This window comes from Corythoichthys intestinalis, chromosome 13, assembly GCF_030265065.1.
Source record: "Corythoichthys intestinalis isolate RoL2023-P3 chromosome 13, ASM3026506v1, whole genome shotgun sequence".
Taxonomy (NCBI): domain Eukaryota; kingdom Metazoa; phylum Chordata; class Actinopteri; order Syngnathiformes; family Syngnathidae; genus Corythoichthys; species Corythoichthys intestinalis.
In genome coordinates this window covers 49228600-49245859 of record NC_080407.1, presented here as the reverse complement: position 1 = coordinate 49245859, position 17260 = coordinate 49228600, and the positions used below count along the sequence as shown (strand labels likewise).

General features: G+C 41.5%; 1 protein-coding gene and 1 long non-coding RNA gene across 4 annotated transcripts in view; one reads left to right on the top strand and one right to left on the bottom strand.

The window, feature by feature from the left end:
• The first annotated feature begins 2344 nt into the window (after window positions 1-2344).
• Window positions 2345-12373, top strand: snx15 (sorting nexin 15). 3 transcript variants are annotated; one of them, XM_057855498.1, is made up of 7 exons: window positions 2345-2553; window positions 5194-5350; window positions 5406-5521; window positions 5593-5848; window positions 9625-9783; window positions 9898-10044; window positions 11274-12373. In XM_057855498.1, the coding sequence occupies exons 1-7, from the start codon at window positions 2455-2457 to the stop codon at window positions 11381-11383; spliced, it is 1044 nt and encodes a 347-aa protein (XP_057711481.1). In that variant the 5' UTR covers window positions 2345-2454; the 3' UTR covers window positions 11384-12373. The 3 variants fall into 3 exon arrangements, with proteins under 3 accessions (XP_057711481.1, XP_057711480.1, XP_057711479.1); XM_057855497.1 differs by having other exon boundaries at window positions 9856-10044; XM_057855496.1 differs by having other exon boundaries at window positions 9850-10044.
• LOC130928759 (uncharacterized) overlaps window positions 11052-17260 on the bottom strand; it is a 32752-nt gene continuing 26543 nt past the window's right edge. The window contains exon 6 of the long non-coding RNA XR_009066736.1: window positions 11052-11377. This is a non-coding gene — a long non-coding RNA (uncharacterized LOC130928759). The remainder of the gene's footprint in view (window positions 11378-17260) is intronic.

The following is a 17260-nucleotide window of genomic DNA, read 5'->3' as shown; positions in this document are numbered from 1 at the left end:
GCAAATGCCCACTTGCCATGCTGTGGGACTTGCAAGCCTCAATTTCAGATAATATCTACGGTATAAATGGTATGACAACAATTAACAATTATCTAATTATACATAATTTTAACATGACACTATCATGGGCATTACTGAATGCGTGTGACCAGTGCTTAATTTGTAAATCATAAGGTGCCGGAACGCAAAGTACATATGACAGCGCAGGGATGACGAGATGGGGACAGGTCCCGGAACATACGCAGAAAATAGTGCTGAAAACAACCCGCAAATGCCCACTTGCCATGCTGTGGGACTTGCAAGCCTCAGTTTCAGATAATATCTATGGTATAACTGGGATGACAACAATTAACAATTATTTAATTATACACAATTTTAACATGATACTATCATGGGCATTACTGAATGCTTATGACCAGTGCTTGATTTGTAAATCATAAGGTGCCGGAACGCAAAGTACATATGACAGCGCAGGGATGACGAGACGGGCACAGGTCCTGAAACATACGCAGAAAATGGTGCTGAAAACCACACGCAAATGCCAACTTGCTATGCTGTGGGTCTTACAAGCCTCAATTTCATATAATATCTATGGTATAACTGTTATGACAACAATTAACAATTATTTAATTATAAATAATTATGACGTGACGCTATCATGGGTATTAATGAATGGTTCTGACACATGTCCTCTAAGTGTAATCCGGCAAATTATATCACTAACTCCATTTATGTCCAGCTCGGATCTTTTACATCCATTCAAAAAAGAGGTAATTTGCCGGATGACACAAAATGATATGTCATAAGGATACAATAATGCTCATGGCAGTGTCATGTCATAGTTATTATGGTGTTATGACAGTCTTATGACACCACTGTCAAATAAAGTGTTACCAAATACCATAACTAGCAATTAATGAAACAACTACTAATGAAACTTGTACTAACATTTATCTTTTAAGAACTACAAGTCTTTCAATCCATGGATCGCTTTAACAGAATGTTAATAATGTTAATGCCATCTTGTTGATTTATTGTTATAATAAAAAAAATACAGTACTTATGTACCATATGTTGAATGTATATATCCATCTTGTGTCTTATCTTTCCATTCCAACAACGATTTAGAGAAAAATATGGCATATTTTATAGATGGTTTGAATTGCGATTAATTACGATAAATATGTTTTTTTTTTATTATACTTTGGGGGAAAAAAAGAAATAAAAACTTGTCATATAGGTATCTCTTCCAATGCTAAATCTGAATAAATACATTGAACACACACACAAAAAAATTGTGGGGGGTCGCTACTTCGCGATTTTTCACTTATCGCGGCGGGTTCTGGTTCCCATTAACCGCGAAAAAGGAGGGATCACTGGATTGATATGTAATCTAGGAAGATAGTATGACATGGATTTGTCACTTTTATGGCATAAAAAAAGGGAAAGTCAAGGAGGATGTTATGTCATCTTATTGTTTTATGGACTTTCACAGTGATAACGAAGGGATGTGGTTGTGTACATTGACCCTTTGCAGCAGCGGGAGTGAACGTAGGTTTAGCTGAAACTGTTTAAATAGGCACTGCCAAACCTCTTCAAATCACAGCAGAGTGGCGCAGCGGAAGCGTGCTGGGCCCATAACCCAGAGGTCGATGGATCGGAACCATCCTCTGCTAGGATTTTTTTTTTTTTTTTGGAGATAAAACCTTCATGACAATTGTTCTTGTTCGTTCCTTACAAGTGAAGCACATCCCCAGAAATGTTAGCTTCCCCACAATGTTTGTTGTTGCTGCCTTTCTTCTATTGTCCGAGACAGGATGAGGCCCAAAATATTTTTCAAAACGCGCTTTGAAACAAATGCGGTTTCAAGGTATTGTTTTTAAAAGAAACATGATGCTAAATACTTGAAACAAAGCGAGATGTCGGGAAAAACGTTTAGATTTTTAGTAGGATTTGCTTCAAACTGGCATACGTATTGTGTCTTTACGCGCCGCCTGGGGGATTTCCTATGTTACTACAGCTACTGATTTTGTATTTGGATGATTAGTCTTTCACACAAAACAGTTCCTCTTCTTTTAAAAGAAATTCTTATCATTGTATGCAATAAAAACTGATTCAATAAATCACTTATAATGTTCTATACAATGAATACCTTATTTAAAACATTGAATGATCATCTTCCAGTGTCATAGACGTCCAATCCATTTTGACTACGACATCATAATGTCATATAAATTCACGTTTAAATTTGCAACGATGCGAACATAAACTGTAAAAATTTAAATCAAGCAAAAACGCTTAAAAAAATCCGACTGTTGACATTTTTGGGGTGACGTCATGACGCACGCGTACGTACAAGGAACCAGGAAGTGAGTAGGGAGGCGGAGTGGGAAGAGCGACGCTCTTCTCCGTCAAAACGCGTTGTTTTGGCTTTATTTCTCGCTCAAAACGGACATGTCACGTAAAGCCAAAGAAGAATTTTACCGATTCTTCAGCGTGACAGACGTACGCACGCACGACAAAGGACACACGGAATATAAAGTAACAGCAAGGGTGAGTGAACTATTTTGTCTTGATTTATGAGGACTATCCTTTGGTTTGCAGTGATGCCATAGTAAGATTTGCATTCTGCCCTAATTTAGTCTTTGGAAAACTTTTTTTTTTTTTTTTTTAACAAATGAGTCAAGTTAAGTAAGCGTGGCACAGTAGAATCACATGTTCAGTGGATGAGAACTTGTGATGCATTCATGTGGAGTGCTTTTCAAATTCCTTCAGAGTTCAGACACAATCAAAGGGAATTGTTTAATTAACAGGAATTTGCAGGGGCGTCACTAGACCTAATGAAACACTGGGGCACAGCTGGGCACCCTTGACATTTTTTTTTTTTTTTTTCCCAGCACTGATCTATCACAAAAAGTCAGAAATAGCCAGAGGTGGGTCGTAACGCGTTACCATAGACTTCATAATTATTGACGGGACACGGGAAGCTGGGCCGTTTGATACGGGTTCTTCATTGCTGACCAAGTGGAATCACAAACAGTTTTTTCCGTTGAAAATTTTTGTGAATAAATGCTTACATCCCTGAATTCTGTACAGATATGGACGTGAAACAGTATCTCTTCTTGGTTAAAAGACAAAAAACTGTTCAGTTAGCATTTATTTTACGTAAATATTGCGAAATATGGTGCTAGTCAGTAAGCAAATGTAGCGGTGGCGGCCTTATGAAAGCAGTTTTTTTCTGTTGAAAATTCTTGTGAATAAATGCCTAAATCCCTGAATTCTTTCTAGATATGGACATAAAACAGTCTTGATTCTATGTTAAAGGCATAAAAAAACAAAAAACGGGCAGTTTGCATTTATTTTACGTAAATACGTCGAATGTGATGCTAGTCTGTCCCCTTAGTACAACAAAGAGCTTTTTGTGTTGAAAATTCTTGTGAATAAATGCTTAAATCCCTGAATTCTTTCTAGATATGGACGTAAAACAGTCTTGATTCTTGGTTAAAATAAAAAAAAAGCGTGCAGTTCGTATTTATTTTACGTAAACAGGTCGAATGTGATGCTAGTCTGTTAGCCAATGTGGCGGCCCCCTTAGTACAACAAAGAGCTTTTTCAGATAAAAATTCTTATGAATAAATGCTTAAATCCTTGAATCCTTTCTAGATATGGACGTAAAACAGTCTCGATTCTTGGTTAAAAGCAAAAAAAAAACTGTGCAGTTAGCATTTATTTTCCGTAAATAGAGCGCATTATGCTAGTCAGTAAGCAAATGTAGCAGCGACCTTATGAAAACAAAAGAGCTTTTTCCGTTAAAAATTCTTGTGTATAAATGGTTAAATCCCTGAATTCATTCTAGATATGGACGTAAAACAGTCTTGATTCTTGGTTAAAAGCAAAAAAAAAAAAAGAGCAGTTAGCAAAAATGATTCTCTATTACATGGTGTCGATAAAAAGCGCCAAAAAGTAGCTACTCAACTCGTGATATATCTTCGGACCATTAAAATAGGCTACCGTTCTTTTTAGAATGTAGCTGCAAGGGGGCACAAGTCTTCCTATGCCGGTCCTAAGCCTGGATAAATAGAAAGGGTTGTGTCAGGAAGGGCATCAGATGCAAAACTTTGGCCAAATCACACGTGCAAATCAGATATATGAATTGTATGCCGGATCAGTCGAGGCCTGGGTTAACAATGACCACCATCGGTGCTGTTGACCTACAGCGTACCGGTGGAAACTGGACCACTGTTGGACCATTTTTTTCAATTTCCACCACAGGTTTTCAATAGGGTTTAGATCTGGGCTATTTGCAGGCCATTCCATGACTGGATGAGTCTTTCTCCAAGGAATGCTCTAAGGGTTTTAGCTCTGTGGCATGATGCATTTTCATCTTGAAAAATGACAAACATATTTTCAATTGAAGGGATAGGAAAGCGGTCTAAAATTTCAATGTAAACTTGTGCATTTATTGAAGATTTAACCACAGTGCTTTTGCCTGACGTGCAGCCCCGAATCATCAAGAACTGAGGGAATTTTGATGTTTTCTTCAGGTAGTCATCTTTGTAAATCTCACTGGAACAGCACCAAACAAAAGTTCCAGCATCATCAATCATCACCTTGTCCAATGCAGATTCTTGACTCTTGACACCTTGTCCAAGCTGTCTAAAATTTCAATGTAATCTTGTGTATTTATTGAAGATTTACCACAGCCATCTCCCCAGTGCCTTGGCCTGACATGCAGCCCCACATCAAAGTTCCAGCATCATCACCTTGTCAAGAGTCAAGAATTGGACAAGGTGATGATGCTGGAATGTTTGTTTGGTGCTGTTCCAGTGAGATTTACAAAGATGACTGCCTGAAGAAAACGTCAAAATTCCCTCAGTCCTTGTTGATATAGGGCTGCATGTCAGGTTTGTTCTACATGATAAAAGGTCTGAGTGAGCGCTTGTCCGAGACTGGTGATGCCATACTTTTTGCTAGAGGTTGTAGCTTGAGAGGACGACCAAAGAGAAGGTTTATGGATGTAGTTAAAGAGGACATGAAGGTAGTTGGTGTAAGAGCAGAGGATGTAGATGGAGTAACTGATTCGCTGTGGCGACCCCTGAAGGGAAAAATCATGTTTTTATCCCTCATTGCGACTTTACTACACATCAGAACGATTTTCCACCTTAAGATCTCCCGACACACTTTGCCTTACAGTTCGTGTCCAAGCGTTGCCCGGAGGATGTGAAGGAGGTGGTGGTGTGGAAAAGGTACTCTGAGCTGAAGAAGCTACACGGCGAGCTGGCCTACACGCACAAGAACCTGTTCCGAAAAGAGGAGGAATTCCCCCCGTTTCCCCCGGCGCAAGTCTTCGGTAGGACGCTCTAACGCTACGAGACGTATTCCCGCTTGACTCGCCTCTTTTCCAGGGAGGTTCGACGAGGCCGTGATAGAGCAGAGGAGGAAGGCGACGGAAACCATGCTGGTTTTTGCAGCTAGCATACCTGCGCTTTACAACAGCCCACAGCTCAATGAGTTTTTCAGGGTAACGCCTGATAATATTAGTGACCTCACTAACATCTATTCTTTTGGAGACAAACTATTTCATCTTCTTAGGGCGGAGACGTGACGAGGCCTCTGGATCCGTCTGATGATACTTCGAGTGGAGCCCTGCCTCCGCCTCTCATCCCTCTCCCCGAGCGGAGAGATTCAGATTGCGAGCCTGCTGAGGAGGAGGTGGGTCGGGAGGCGCCCATTTTGCCCCAGGACCTGGGCAACAACTTGAGGATTGACATGGGAGAGCCCGAGGTGGCGGTTGAGGCTTTCGGCGAGATCGGGGAAGAGGGTTCCCAAGACGGGCTGGACGATGGCGGTACGGTTCATCTACACCCGTAGCTGTCCAGTCACATCTGTTTATCACTGTTGCGGAACTGTTCACTTAGTTTTAGCATTGCTAATTTGCCAAAGTTGGTCAATCTAAAGGGGCTGTTATGCTTCTGTGTCAGGGCCGTAGCCTAATGTGGGCCCTCAAAAATCCTGACTACAATGACGCTTTGCTACGAAACCGGCAAAGACTGCGATTGGTCCGTGCAAAATGTCATTTCAACGTCAGTCAAATCTGCCTGCTAACATCGGAAAATATCGAAATAAAGTGGTATGGAAAAGTATCTGAACCTTTTGGAATTCCTCACATTTCTGCATAAAATTACCATCAAATGAAAAACAGTGTCTGCTTTAACTAAAACCACCCAAACATTTATAGGTTCCATATTTTTATGAGGATAGCATGCAAACAGTGTCAGAAGCGGGAAAAATATGTTAACACTCTGCCTATGGAGACTTAAAGAGCAATTGAAACCAATTTTTACCAAACAATGTAAGTCAGGTGTGTTCCCAATCAATGATGAGTGGTTTAAAGCCGCCCTGCCCACTATAAAACACACACCTGGTAAGAATTGTTTTGATGAGAAGCATTACCTGATGTGCATCATGGCTCGGTCAAAAGAGCTGTCTGAAGACCTGCGAGCAAGGATTGTTGATTTGTATAAAGCTGGGAAAGAATACAAAACCATCTCTAAAAGTCTGGATGTTCATCAATCGACAGTCAGAGAAGTTGTGAGTTTTGCACTGTTACTTCTCTTCCAAGGAGTACCCAAGAGTTCAGTGCAGAATACTCAGAGATGTAAAAAAGAACCCTAAAGTGTCTGCAAAAGACAGAAATCACTGGCACAGTCCAATATATCTGTGCACTGATCAACTATATGTAAACCTACAGCCAAGAATGGTGTTCATGGGAGGACTCCATGGAGGAAGCCACTGCTGTCTAAAAAAACCTTGTCGTTTTTGTTTAATGTTTGCAAAATGGCACTTGTACACTCCACAGAAGTTTTGGCAAAATATTTTGTGGACTGATGAAACCAAAGTTGAATTGTTTGGGAGTAACTTACAACATCATGTGTGGAGGAAAAATGGAATAGCTCACCAACATCAACACCTCATCCCCACTGTGAAGCGTGGTGGAGGGAGCATCATGATTTGGGGCTGTTTTGCTGCCGCGGGGCCTGGACAACTTGCAATCATTCATGGGAGAATGAATTCAAAAGTTTTATCAGGATGTTTTGCAGGAAAACCTGAGGCCCCAACAAGACAATGATCCAAAACACAGAAGTAACTGAACTTCAGAATGGTTTCAGAAGAACAAAATACACGTTCTGAAGTGGCCAAGTCAAAGTCCAGACTTGAACCCCATTGAGATGCTGTGGCATGACCTAAAGACAGCAATTCATGCCAGATATCCCAGGAATCTGTCTGAACTACAGCAGTTTTGTAGAGAAGAATGGGCCAAGATTAGTCCTGATCGATCTGCAGGACTGATCTGCAGCTCCAGGAAGCGTCTGGTTGAAGTTATTGCTGCGAAAGGGTGGGGGACACAAAATATTAAATGTGATGGTTCACTTACTTTTGTTCCCCCTTCTGTCATTGTTTGCATACGATCCTCATTAAAATATGAAAACCTATACATGTTTGGGTGGTTTTAGTTAAAACAGACACTGCTTTTTTCATCTGTGTGGTTTTGACAAAGATCACATCACATTTGATGGTGATTTTATGCAGAAATTCCAAAAGGTTCAGATACTTTTTCATACCACTGTAGCTCTTTGTTCATGCCTCGTCGCGGTTGAACAAACGTGGCGATTTCACCCGTTCTCTACATTGACTGATTCAGTATTCGGACAGACCACCTTCGCAAAGGTTTCTGCGTCTCCAGCGTTCAAAGATTTGGTGTAAAAGCAATTCTTTTTCGATTTCGTTGATCTCCAGCTCGAGAAACGGCTGCTCCACTCCAAGGAGTGCTATGTGAAGCCTGCGAAACCACACAAAGATAGAAATACACCCCCGTAGTGACTACAGCGCAATGTGTCACTTCTACACAGAGCTTCAAATGTTCATCGATGGTGTTGGGCCAGACGCAGAAGCATGAAACATCTCATTTTTAGAGCAACTCTATCTCATGTTCAACTACAATGAGGCAAATAAGTATTTAGTCAACCACTAATTGTGCAAGTTCTGCCACTTGAAAATATTAGAGAGACCTGCAATTGTCAACATGGGTAAACCTCAACCATGAGAGACAGAATGTAAAAAAAAAAAACTAAAAATCACATTGTTTGATTTTTACAGAATTTATTTGCAAATCATGGTGGAAAATAAGTACTGTACTTGGTCAATACCAAAAGTTCACCTCAATACTTTGTTATGTACCCTTTGTTAGCAATAATGGAGGCCAAACGTTTTCTGTAACTATTCACAAGCTTTTCACACACTGTTGCTGCTATTTTGGCCATTCCTCCATGCTGATATTCTCTAGAGCAGTGATGTTTTGGGGCTGTCGTTGGGCAACACGGACTTTCAACTCCCTCCACAGATTTTCTATGGGGTTGAGAGACTGGCTAGGCCACTCCAGGACCTTGAAATGCTTCTTACGAAGCCACTCCTTTGTTGCCCTGGCTGTGTGTTTGGGATCATTGTCATGCTGAAAGACCCAGCCACGTCTCATCTTCAAGGCCCTCGCTGATGGAAGGAGATTTTCACTCAAAATCTCTCGATACATGGCCCCATTCATTCTTTCCTTTACACAGATCAGTCGCCCTGGTCCCTTTGCAGAAAAACAGCCCCAAAGCGTGATGTTTCCACCCCCATGCTTCACAGTGGGTATGGTGTTCTTCAGTATTCTTTCTCCTCCAAACGCGAGAACCTGTGTTTCTACCAAAAAGTTCGATTTGGTTTCATCTGACCATAACACATTCTCCCAGTCTTGTTCTGGATCATCCAAATGCTCTCTAGCGAACCGCAGACGGGCCTGGACGTGTACTGGCTTCAGCAGAGGGACACGTCTGGCAGTGCAGGATTTGAGTCCCTGGCTGCGCATTGTGTTACTGATAGTAGCCTTTGTTACTGTGGTCCCAGCTCTCTATAGGTCATTCACAAGGTCCCCCAGCGTGGTTCTGGGATTTTTGCTCACCGTTCTTGTTAACATTTTGACGCCACGGGGTGAAATCTTGCATGGAGCCCCATATCGAGAGGGATAATCAGTGGTCTTGTATGTCTTCCATTTTCTAATAATTGGTCCCACAGTTGTTATCTTTACACCAAGTATTTTACCTATTGCAGATTCAGTCTTCCCAGCCTGGTGCAGGTCAACAATTTTGTCTATGATGTCCTTCGACAGCTCTTTGGTCTTGGCCATAGTGGAGTTTGGAGTGTGACTGACTGAGATTGTGGACAGGTGTCTTTTATACCGATGAGTTAAAACAGGTGCCATTAATACAGGTAACGAGTGGAGCCTCGTTAGACCTCGTTAGAAGTCAGACCTCTTTGACAGCCAGAAATCTTTCTTGTTTTTAGGTGACCAAATACATATTTTCCACTCTAATTTGGAAATAAATTATTTAAAAATCAATGTGCTTTTCTGTTTTTTTTTTCCACATTCTGTCTCTCATGGCTGAGGTTTACCCCTGTTGACAATTACAGGCCTCTCTTATCTTTTCAAGTAGGAAAACTTGCACAATTGGTGGTTGACTAAATACTTATTTGCCCCACTGTATCAAGTGAACAGAGTTATTGAACTTGTCTTTGTCCATCTTCCAGTCACGTCTCTGGTCAGAACGGACACGCCGCAAGAATCTGAAGAGGAAGCCAAGTCACTCGACGCGGCAACGGAAAGGTGCTCCCTGTCGCCAAATGAAAATTCACGCCTCCCACTGTCCGACGACGACCTGGCCGTCTTTGATCCTTGTTTCAAACGAGGTAGACAAACCGAGCAAACAGACAAATTGCTCTCCGTTAAATCTAGCGTTGACTTAAGTTAGTTAGTTCTAGGCGAATCTCACGGCGACCGTATGGACTTGTCGTCGCTGGCAGCGAGCGGTCCGGAAACCGAGGCGGCGTATCTGAACCGAGCGGCCGCCGAGCTGACGTCCGCCGAGGCCAGTGAGACGGCGGGTGATGTCGGTACTGCCATTTGCAAATATAGGACGGTGGTGGACATACTCATTACTGGAGTGAAGGGTGAGAAAAAGTTCTGAAATTGCTCTTTGCGTCACCTCGATTTCCGTTTTCCTTCTTTTGCAGTCATATTTACAGTGTCAGTGTAATTCCTTTGCTGCTATCTAGTGGTCAGCAGTGGAATTCCACCCAAAAACTAATGAATTGGACTGATAACTAGAAACTGCAATTTCTGGAGAAATTACTCTGGGTCTTTGCGCTGTGGTGATACAGCTCTTAACCCCGCCCAGGTTGGCTTGGGGACATTTCGGGGACAATATCAGGTCACTTCCTGTTAATTTGGGGACTTTTTTTTTTTTTTTTGCCATTGAAAATGAATGGGAAAAAATTTGGACGTCAGTGGCAGCACCCTCCATAAGCGTCAATGGAATCGGGGACATTTGTGGGACACGTCGTATTGATATCTGATCATTTCCTGTTGATCTGGGGTTTTTTTTTGTTTTTTTTGCCTTTGAAAATGAATGGGAAAAATGGTATCGACTTACAGATGCGTCGATGGAATCCAAGTACATTAGCATCAATAGATTTGACATACATGGCCGTCAATGGCAACAATGCAATGTAAATTCTGTTGGAAATCCCGTTGAAAGTGAATGGGACATTTCCCATTAAAAATGAATGGGCAAGTTTTTGGCCAATTTCCAGGGAACCGTAAATTCTATTCAAATTCTGTATACACTTTTTATGCCCCTCACAGTCCTGGAATTTTTGATGCCAAAATTTTATGATTTGGTGAAAAATTGTGGGACTAGATACATTTAGAATTTTTTTTTTCCCATTAAAAATGAATGGGCAAGTTTTTGTCAAATTTCCGGGGAACCGTAAATTTTTTCCAAATTCTGTATACAAATTTTATGCCCCTCACCGTCCTGGAATTTTTTATATCTAAATTATGTAATTGGGTCAAAAATTGTAGGACTAGATACATTTTGAAAAAAATTTTTTTTTTTTTTTTTTCCGGAAATTTGCCATTTGCGGCGCAAAGGAAAATTTTTCAGAGCCGTTTGAAAAAATTCCCTGCGTTGCGCAAAAATTACGGACATGTTGATACTTGAATGGTACCGGTCGGTCAAGTGGTTTGGGATGCGCGGCGCGCCGAAGAAATCCCATTCAAAAAAAACAAAAACAAAAAACAATAACACTATCTGGGTCTTTTTTCAAAGACCCAAATAAATATGGATTGAATGTGGGTTAGTTTGTTGTTCTTTTAACTGTGAATCGTTTGTTCTCAGATGATCCGGATGCCGCTCGAAGGGAGTCAGTCAAGCGAAGGATTGCTCATTATCTGGAACATGCCGAGAAACTGCTGGACGGCCGCGCCTCGACTGCACATGACCTGTGAAGAAGATATTTTGTCAAGAATTAAGCATTGAACAATAAAATAATCTCAATCCCCAGGACTAACCTTTGAAAAAAAAAGCGTAAGCCACACCAAATGTTAATATTGTGGTTTATGTGACCAAAAATTTGCTGTCCATGTATATGGACGCTAATTTTATTTAACCAAAATAGACACTTGCCCTCGAAAGGGTTTACTTAAAGGAAACCTCGGACTTAAAGACATAAAATGTGTCATATGTTTTAAAATGTGAAATATGTCATGAGAAACATACATTATTGCCATTGATTTAACACGCGCAATGCACGCTGGGGGTGATGACGTAGACTGGCTGGACTAGGAGAATAGCTATGCTAGCTAGCTAGCAAGCAAAGCTAGAATGATGACTTGTATGATTTTGTCACATTCTGCTGCTGGTCAGATTGTTTTGTTACAGAGTTGCGGGATGTTCCCAACGTTGTACCTGCATCCAATTACAGCTCAACAGCAGTGTCTTTAATCGATCCTAGGCAGCTTGCCAAGATTTTGACTTGTTGCCATTTAACTGTTTGTATATCCCTTTGTTGCTAGTTGCATCATTGCCTTGTTTTTTTCTGTTTGTCTGCCTTGTTTTTTTTTTATTGATCATGACCCTTTTTTGTGTGTTCAATAAACCCTTTCACACAATCCCTATGTTATTGTTGTCTGCTTGCTGTCTGAAGAGAGCCGCGTTTTCTAATTCCGTGGTCAAAAAAGCCATGAAATATCGACAGCGCTGTCCTGCTCATCACTTTTCCGCTCAGGTTCTAATTGGAGGGCAGACCCGATGACATGTTTATGTACAGTAGCTAACGAATGACACTGCGGTAGCCCGGGAACGACGTCACCGCCCAGAGTGCACTGCGTCGTCAACAACAACGGCGACCTACTAGTTAAGCTAATTTTACAAATTTTATTAAAACGAAAACATTGAGTGTTAATATCCAATTATTATAACTCATACAAACATTTACAGTGGGGCAAATAAGTATTTAGTCAACCACCAATTGTGCAAGTTCTCATACTTGAAAAGATTAAAGAGGCCTGTAATTGTCAACATGGGTAAACCTCAACCATGAGAGAGAGAATGTGGGGGGAAAAAACTGAAAATCACATTTTTTGATTTTTAAAGAATTTATTTCCAAATTACAGTGGAAAATAAGTATTTGGTCACCTACAAACAAGATTTCTGGCTGTCAAAAAGGTCTAACTTCTTCTAATGAGGTCTAACGACTCGTTACCTGTATCACTGGCACCTGTTTTAACTCATTATTGGTATAAAAGACACCTGTCCACAACCTCAGTCAGTCACACTCCAAACTCCACTATGGCCAAGACCAAAGAGCTGTTGAAGGACACCAGAGACAAAATTGTAAACCTGCACCAGGCTGGGAAGACTGAATCTGCAATAGGTAAAACGCTTGTTGTAAAGAAATCAACTGTGGGAGCAATTATTAGAAAATGGAAGACATACAAGACCACTGATAATCTCCCTCGATCTGGGGCTCCATGCAAGATCTCACCCCGTTGCGTCAAAATGATAACAAGAACGGTGAGCAAAAATCCCAGAACCACACGGGAGGACCTAGTGAATGACCTACAGAGAGCTGGGACCACAGTAACAAAGGCTACTATCAGTAACACAATGCGCCGCCAGGGACTCAAATCCTACACTGCCAGACGTGTCCCCTTGCTGAAGGCAGTACACGTCCAGGGCTGTCTGCGGTTCGCTATAGAGCATTTTAATGATCCAGAAGAGGACTGGGAGAATGTGTTATGGTCAGATGAAACCAAAATAGAACTTTATAGTAGAAACACAGGTTCTCGTGTTTGGAGGAGAAAGAATACTGAATTACATCCGAAGAACACCATGCCCATTGTGAAGCATGGGGGTGGAAACATCATACTTTGGAGCTGTTTTTCTGCAAAGGGACTAAGGACGACTAATCTGTGCAAAGGAAAGAATGAATGGGACCATGTATCGAGAGATTTTGAGTGAAAATCTTCTTCCATCAACAAGGGCATTGAAGATGAGACGTGGCTGGGTCTTTCATTATGACAATGATCCGAAAAACACAGTCAGGGCAACAAATGAGTGGCTTCGTAAGAAGCATTTCAAGGTCCTGGAGTGGCCTAGCCAGTCTCCAGATCTCAACCCCATAGAAAATCTATGGAGGGAGTCGAAAGTCCGTGTTGCCCAACGACAGCCCCAAAACATCACTGCTCTAGAGGAGATCAAATAAATTCTTTAAAAATCAAATAATGTGATTTTCTGGGGGTTTTTCCACATTCTGTCTCTCATGGTTGAGGTTTACCCATGTTGACAATTACAGGCCTCTCTAATATTTTCAAGTGGGAGAACTTGCACAATTAGTGGTTGACTAAATACTTACTTCCCCCACTGTAATTCACATAATACTGCTATTTAAGACTTTTTACCCTGTCGTACGCACTTTAGACATAACAAACTGTTGTCAACTTTTTTTTTTAAATCTACCAAAATAAATGAACTATGATTTTCACATTGAATCTGTATGCACGAATGAATGTTTTTTCAATAAATCCAGCTTGCACTGAAGTCAAATTGCTTATTTTTGGAAGGAATGGTTTATGAAAGCGAGTTTCCCTTGAAGTTGAGCGGAAACAAAAGCTTTGGAGTGAGTGGGAGGAAGCGTAGGGACCGTATCAGTGACATCCAGGCTCTCTGGAGAGGAGCGAGGGATGACGGACGAGTGGAAGGACAGGCAGATGGAGAGCTGACAAAAGCGGAGGAAAGAGTGCCGGTGGGGGGAAAAAGGAGGGATGCGATTAGAGGATAAGCAGAGATCATCTATTTATTGTTGAAGGGATGGGAAAAAGTCACCCTCCCTCGTCCTCTGCGTTCATCCCTCTTTTTGTTTGGAGCGTCCAAAGTGGCAGATAACGCCGCTCCATCCTGTTACATATCCCTCTTTTCATTTCTCTCTGCCCATCCCTCGCTTTTTTCCCCTCTCCACCTGTGTGGACGCACAAAGGGATGGATGAAGCGGAGGAGGCGTAACATTAGCATGCTGAGAGTGTCTCTTTTCCCTCCATCCCCCCTTTTTTCTCCTCACTGGTCAGTGCAATTATACCATCAAAACACTCCAGCCCGAGAGCGTAATAGCTTACTGTCATTTTGTAGCATACGGAGGGCGACTTTGGACGGAGCTAATTCGCCCTGCGTGTCTAGAAAAACTGCTTTTCCGACCTCTGACCGCACGTAGCGAGAGGCCCGCTGTGGAATTGTTCCAGAATACGTGGCCGTTGCTTCGGTTCACCTTGCCCTCAGCTATTTGAATGTACAATTGTGTCAATCCCATACACATGCACGCACAACCATTGTACAGTGGGTTGGCGAGATAGGCATTTTTATGCCATTTTTTCCCATTGACTTGCTAGTGAAACCATTAGCAGCACTAATTGACTTATATATCTAGAGTCATGTGAAAATATTAGGACACACTTTGGAAGCCTGTGTGTTTTCTAACATTTTTGGTCATATGGAAATTCAATGTCAATTTTAACAATCTTGAGAGACTCAAATAATAGAACCAAACAATTAAAATTGAAAAAAAGATTTGTTATAACTTTCTGGAACATGTAATTTCAAATAAATGCCATTTCTGTTGAGTAAATAATGAGGACACCCACACATTCAATCCCACTTAAAATGGCTAAATTCACACACAGGTGTATCACATCGGGTGCACGTAAATCTAAACTCAATAAAATATCTAAATCTGTAAATCTCACTGGAACAGCACCAAACAAAAGTTCCAGCATCATCACCTTGTCCAATGCAGATTGTTGACTCTTGACAAGGTGATGATGCTAGAACTTTTGTTTGGTGCTGTTTGTAAGATAAGCTTGTTTTTGTATGCCAAATATATTATGCCAGTTTGCTCTCCCACAGTTATTACAGTATGGGGCTGCATGTCATGTCAAGGCACTGGGGAGATGGCTGTGGTTAAATCTTCAATAAATGGTCAGGTTTACATTCCAATTTTAGAACGCTTTCTTATCCCTTCAATTGAAAATATGTTTGTCCTTTTCCAAGATGACAATGCATCATGCCACAGAGCTAAAACTGTGAAAGCATTCCTTGGAGAAAGACTCATCCAGGGTGACAAGGTGATGATGCTGGAATTTTTGTCAAGAGTCAAGAATCTGCATTGGACAAGGCAATGATGCTGGAACTTTTGTTTGGTGCCGTTCCAGTGAGATTTATATAGATGACTGCCTGAAGAAGACATCAAAATTCCCTTGATGATATGGGGCTGCATGTCAGGCAAAGGCACTGGGGAGATGGCTGTGGTTAAAAGTTTACGTTGAAATTTTAGACCGCTTTCTTATCCCTTCAATTGAAATTATGTTTGTCATTTTCCAAGATGACAATGCATCATGCCACAGAGCTAAAACTGTGAAAGCATTCCTTGGAGAAAAGACTCATTCGGTCAATGTCATGGCCTGCAAATAGCTCAGATCTCAACCCTATTGATAACCTGTGGTGGAAATGGAAAAAGATGGACCCCTAAAAGACCCTTCAGAGTATGACTCTCACTAAGCACAGGAAGTTTGGTGCAGATATGTTGTAATTCTGCCAAATTTGTCGTGAGACAAAATAACAATGATCATTTTCACTTTCCTGTCTGGACCTTTCTGCTTCGACGAAACCTCAAAAATTTTCATCAGGCATATGAACATATGTCTTAAGGCTCCCCTGATGTAGGTTAGAGGTCAGCTGGGATACCTCACATACATGCCGGATATGAAAAAGACTGAACCTTGTATCAGGGAGTTATTAGTCGTTTACTAAATTTGCCGTATTGCCCAAAAAATGTCCGACTTTGGCACCCCGCCGAGGTCAGGCCCGTGAATGAAAACCCACCATTCTGATAACTTAAGATCTCATGTATCTCATGAACAGTCTCACCAATTTTAGGGACGATCCAACTAACTCCCGAGATGCCAATACCTTAGATATGCTACCTGTAACTCGATATAAATTTCACATTCAATCCAAAATACCCGATTTCCTGTTGGGTTTGGTTATGGGTGCGAGAGACTTTTTGGAGCAGTTTTGCACAAATTTCATCGCTCTAGGTTGAAAAAATAATAATCGGAGAGGCCAATTTGAAAATATCAAGGGAGCACCACCACTTTATGTCTGTCTTTTGTCAGGTCAGTAAACTCGACGAGTAGTACGTAGTTGCGTAAAGCAATGTGAGGGGCTCAGCTGGGGAATGGAGGTACAGGTGTTGACATTAACCACGTCCTGAAATCATCCATCGTAGCCAGTTCATCTAATCTAGGCAGTTAGAAACCAAAGAAGCACATGTTGTTGCTTACTTTTAGATGGAAAAAAATGAGCTTTCTCCTGTTTTCTCGCCATTTCCTGCCTCCCCCCTCCCATATTTCCATCAAGCCCATAAGTAAATCAATAGCTATACACTTTATGCCATCTATTGATCCTTTTATGTGCTCTCCCCTTTTAGTTTTCACCCCCCCCATTCCAAATTGTTGGTGTACTGCACTCTCACTCTGGTATTTTGATGCTCACACTTTAATGCCTGTGGATGAGGCAGATAGTGTTGGAGTAGTTTACATAATATGAGACCGGAGAGAAATGACGTGCAATTTTAGGCTTCAGGCTGCACTTTTCTGTGAGCCATTTGTGCTTTTTAGGGGGGCTGTTTCAGACATCAATTGCACAACCCCGCCCCCACGCACATGTACGCGCCGTGCTCGCAGAGCACGCTTCTTTGTTATTTAGATCAGATGGAGCCATCATTGACCTTGTTGTCTTCCGCCATCCTACCTCTGCATGTTTATTGTAAAAAT

Excerpts from the sequence above, each read along its gene's own strand:
- snx15 (XM_057855496.1), top strand. The coding sequence starts at position 2,455 with ATGTCACGTAAAGCCAAAGAAGAATTTTACCGATTCTTCAGCGTGACA. Across the intron at positions 2,554-5,193 it reads AATATAAAGTAACAGCAAGG|TTCGTGTCCAAGCGTTGCCC; the intron begins GTGAGTGAACTA and ends TTTGCCTTACAG. Across the intron at positions 5,351-5,405 it reads TCCCCCGGCGCAAGTCTTCG|GGAGGTTCGACGAGGCCGTG; the intron begins GTAGGACGCTCT and ends CCTCTTTTCCAG.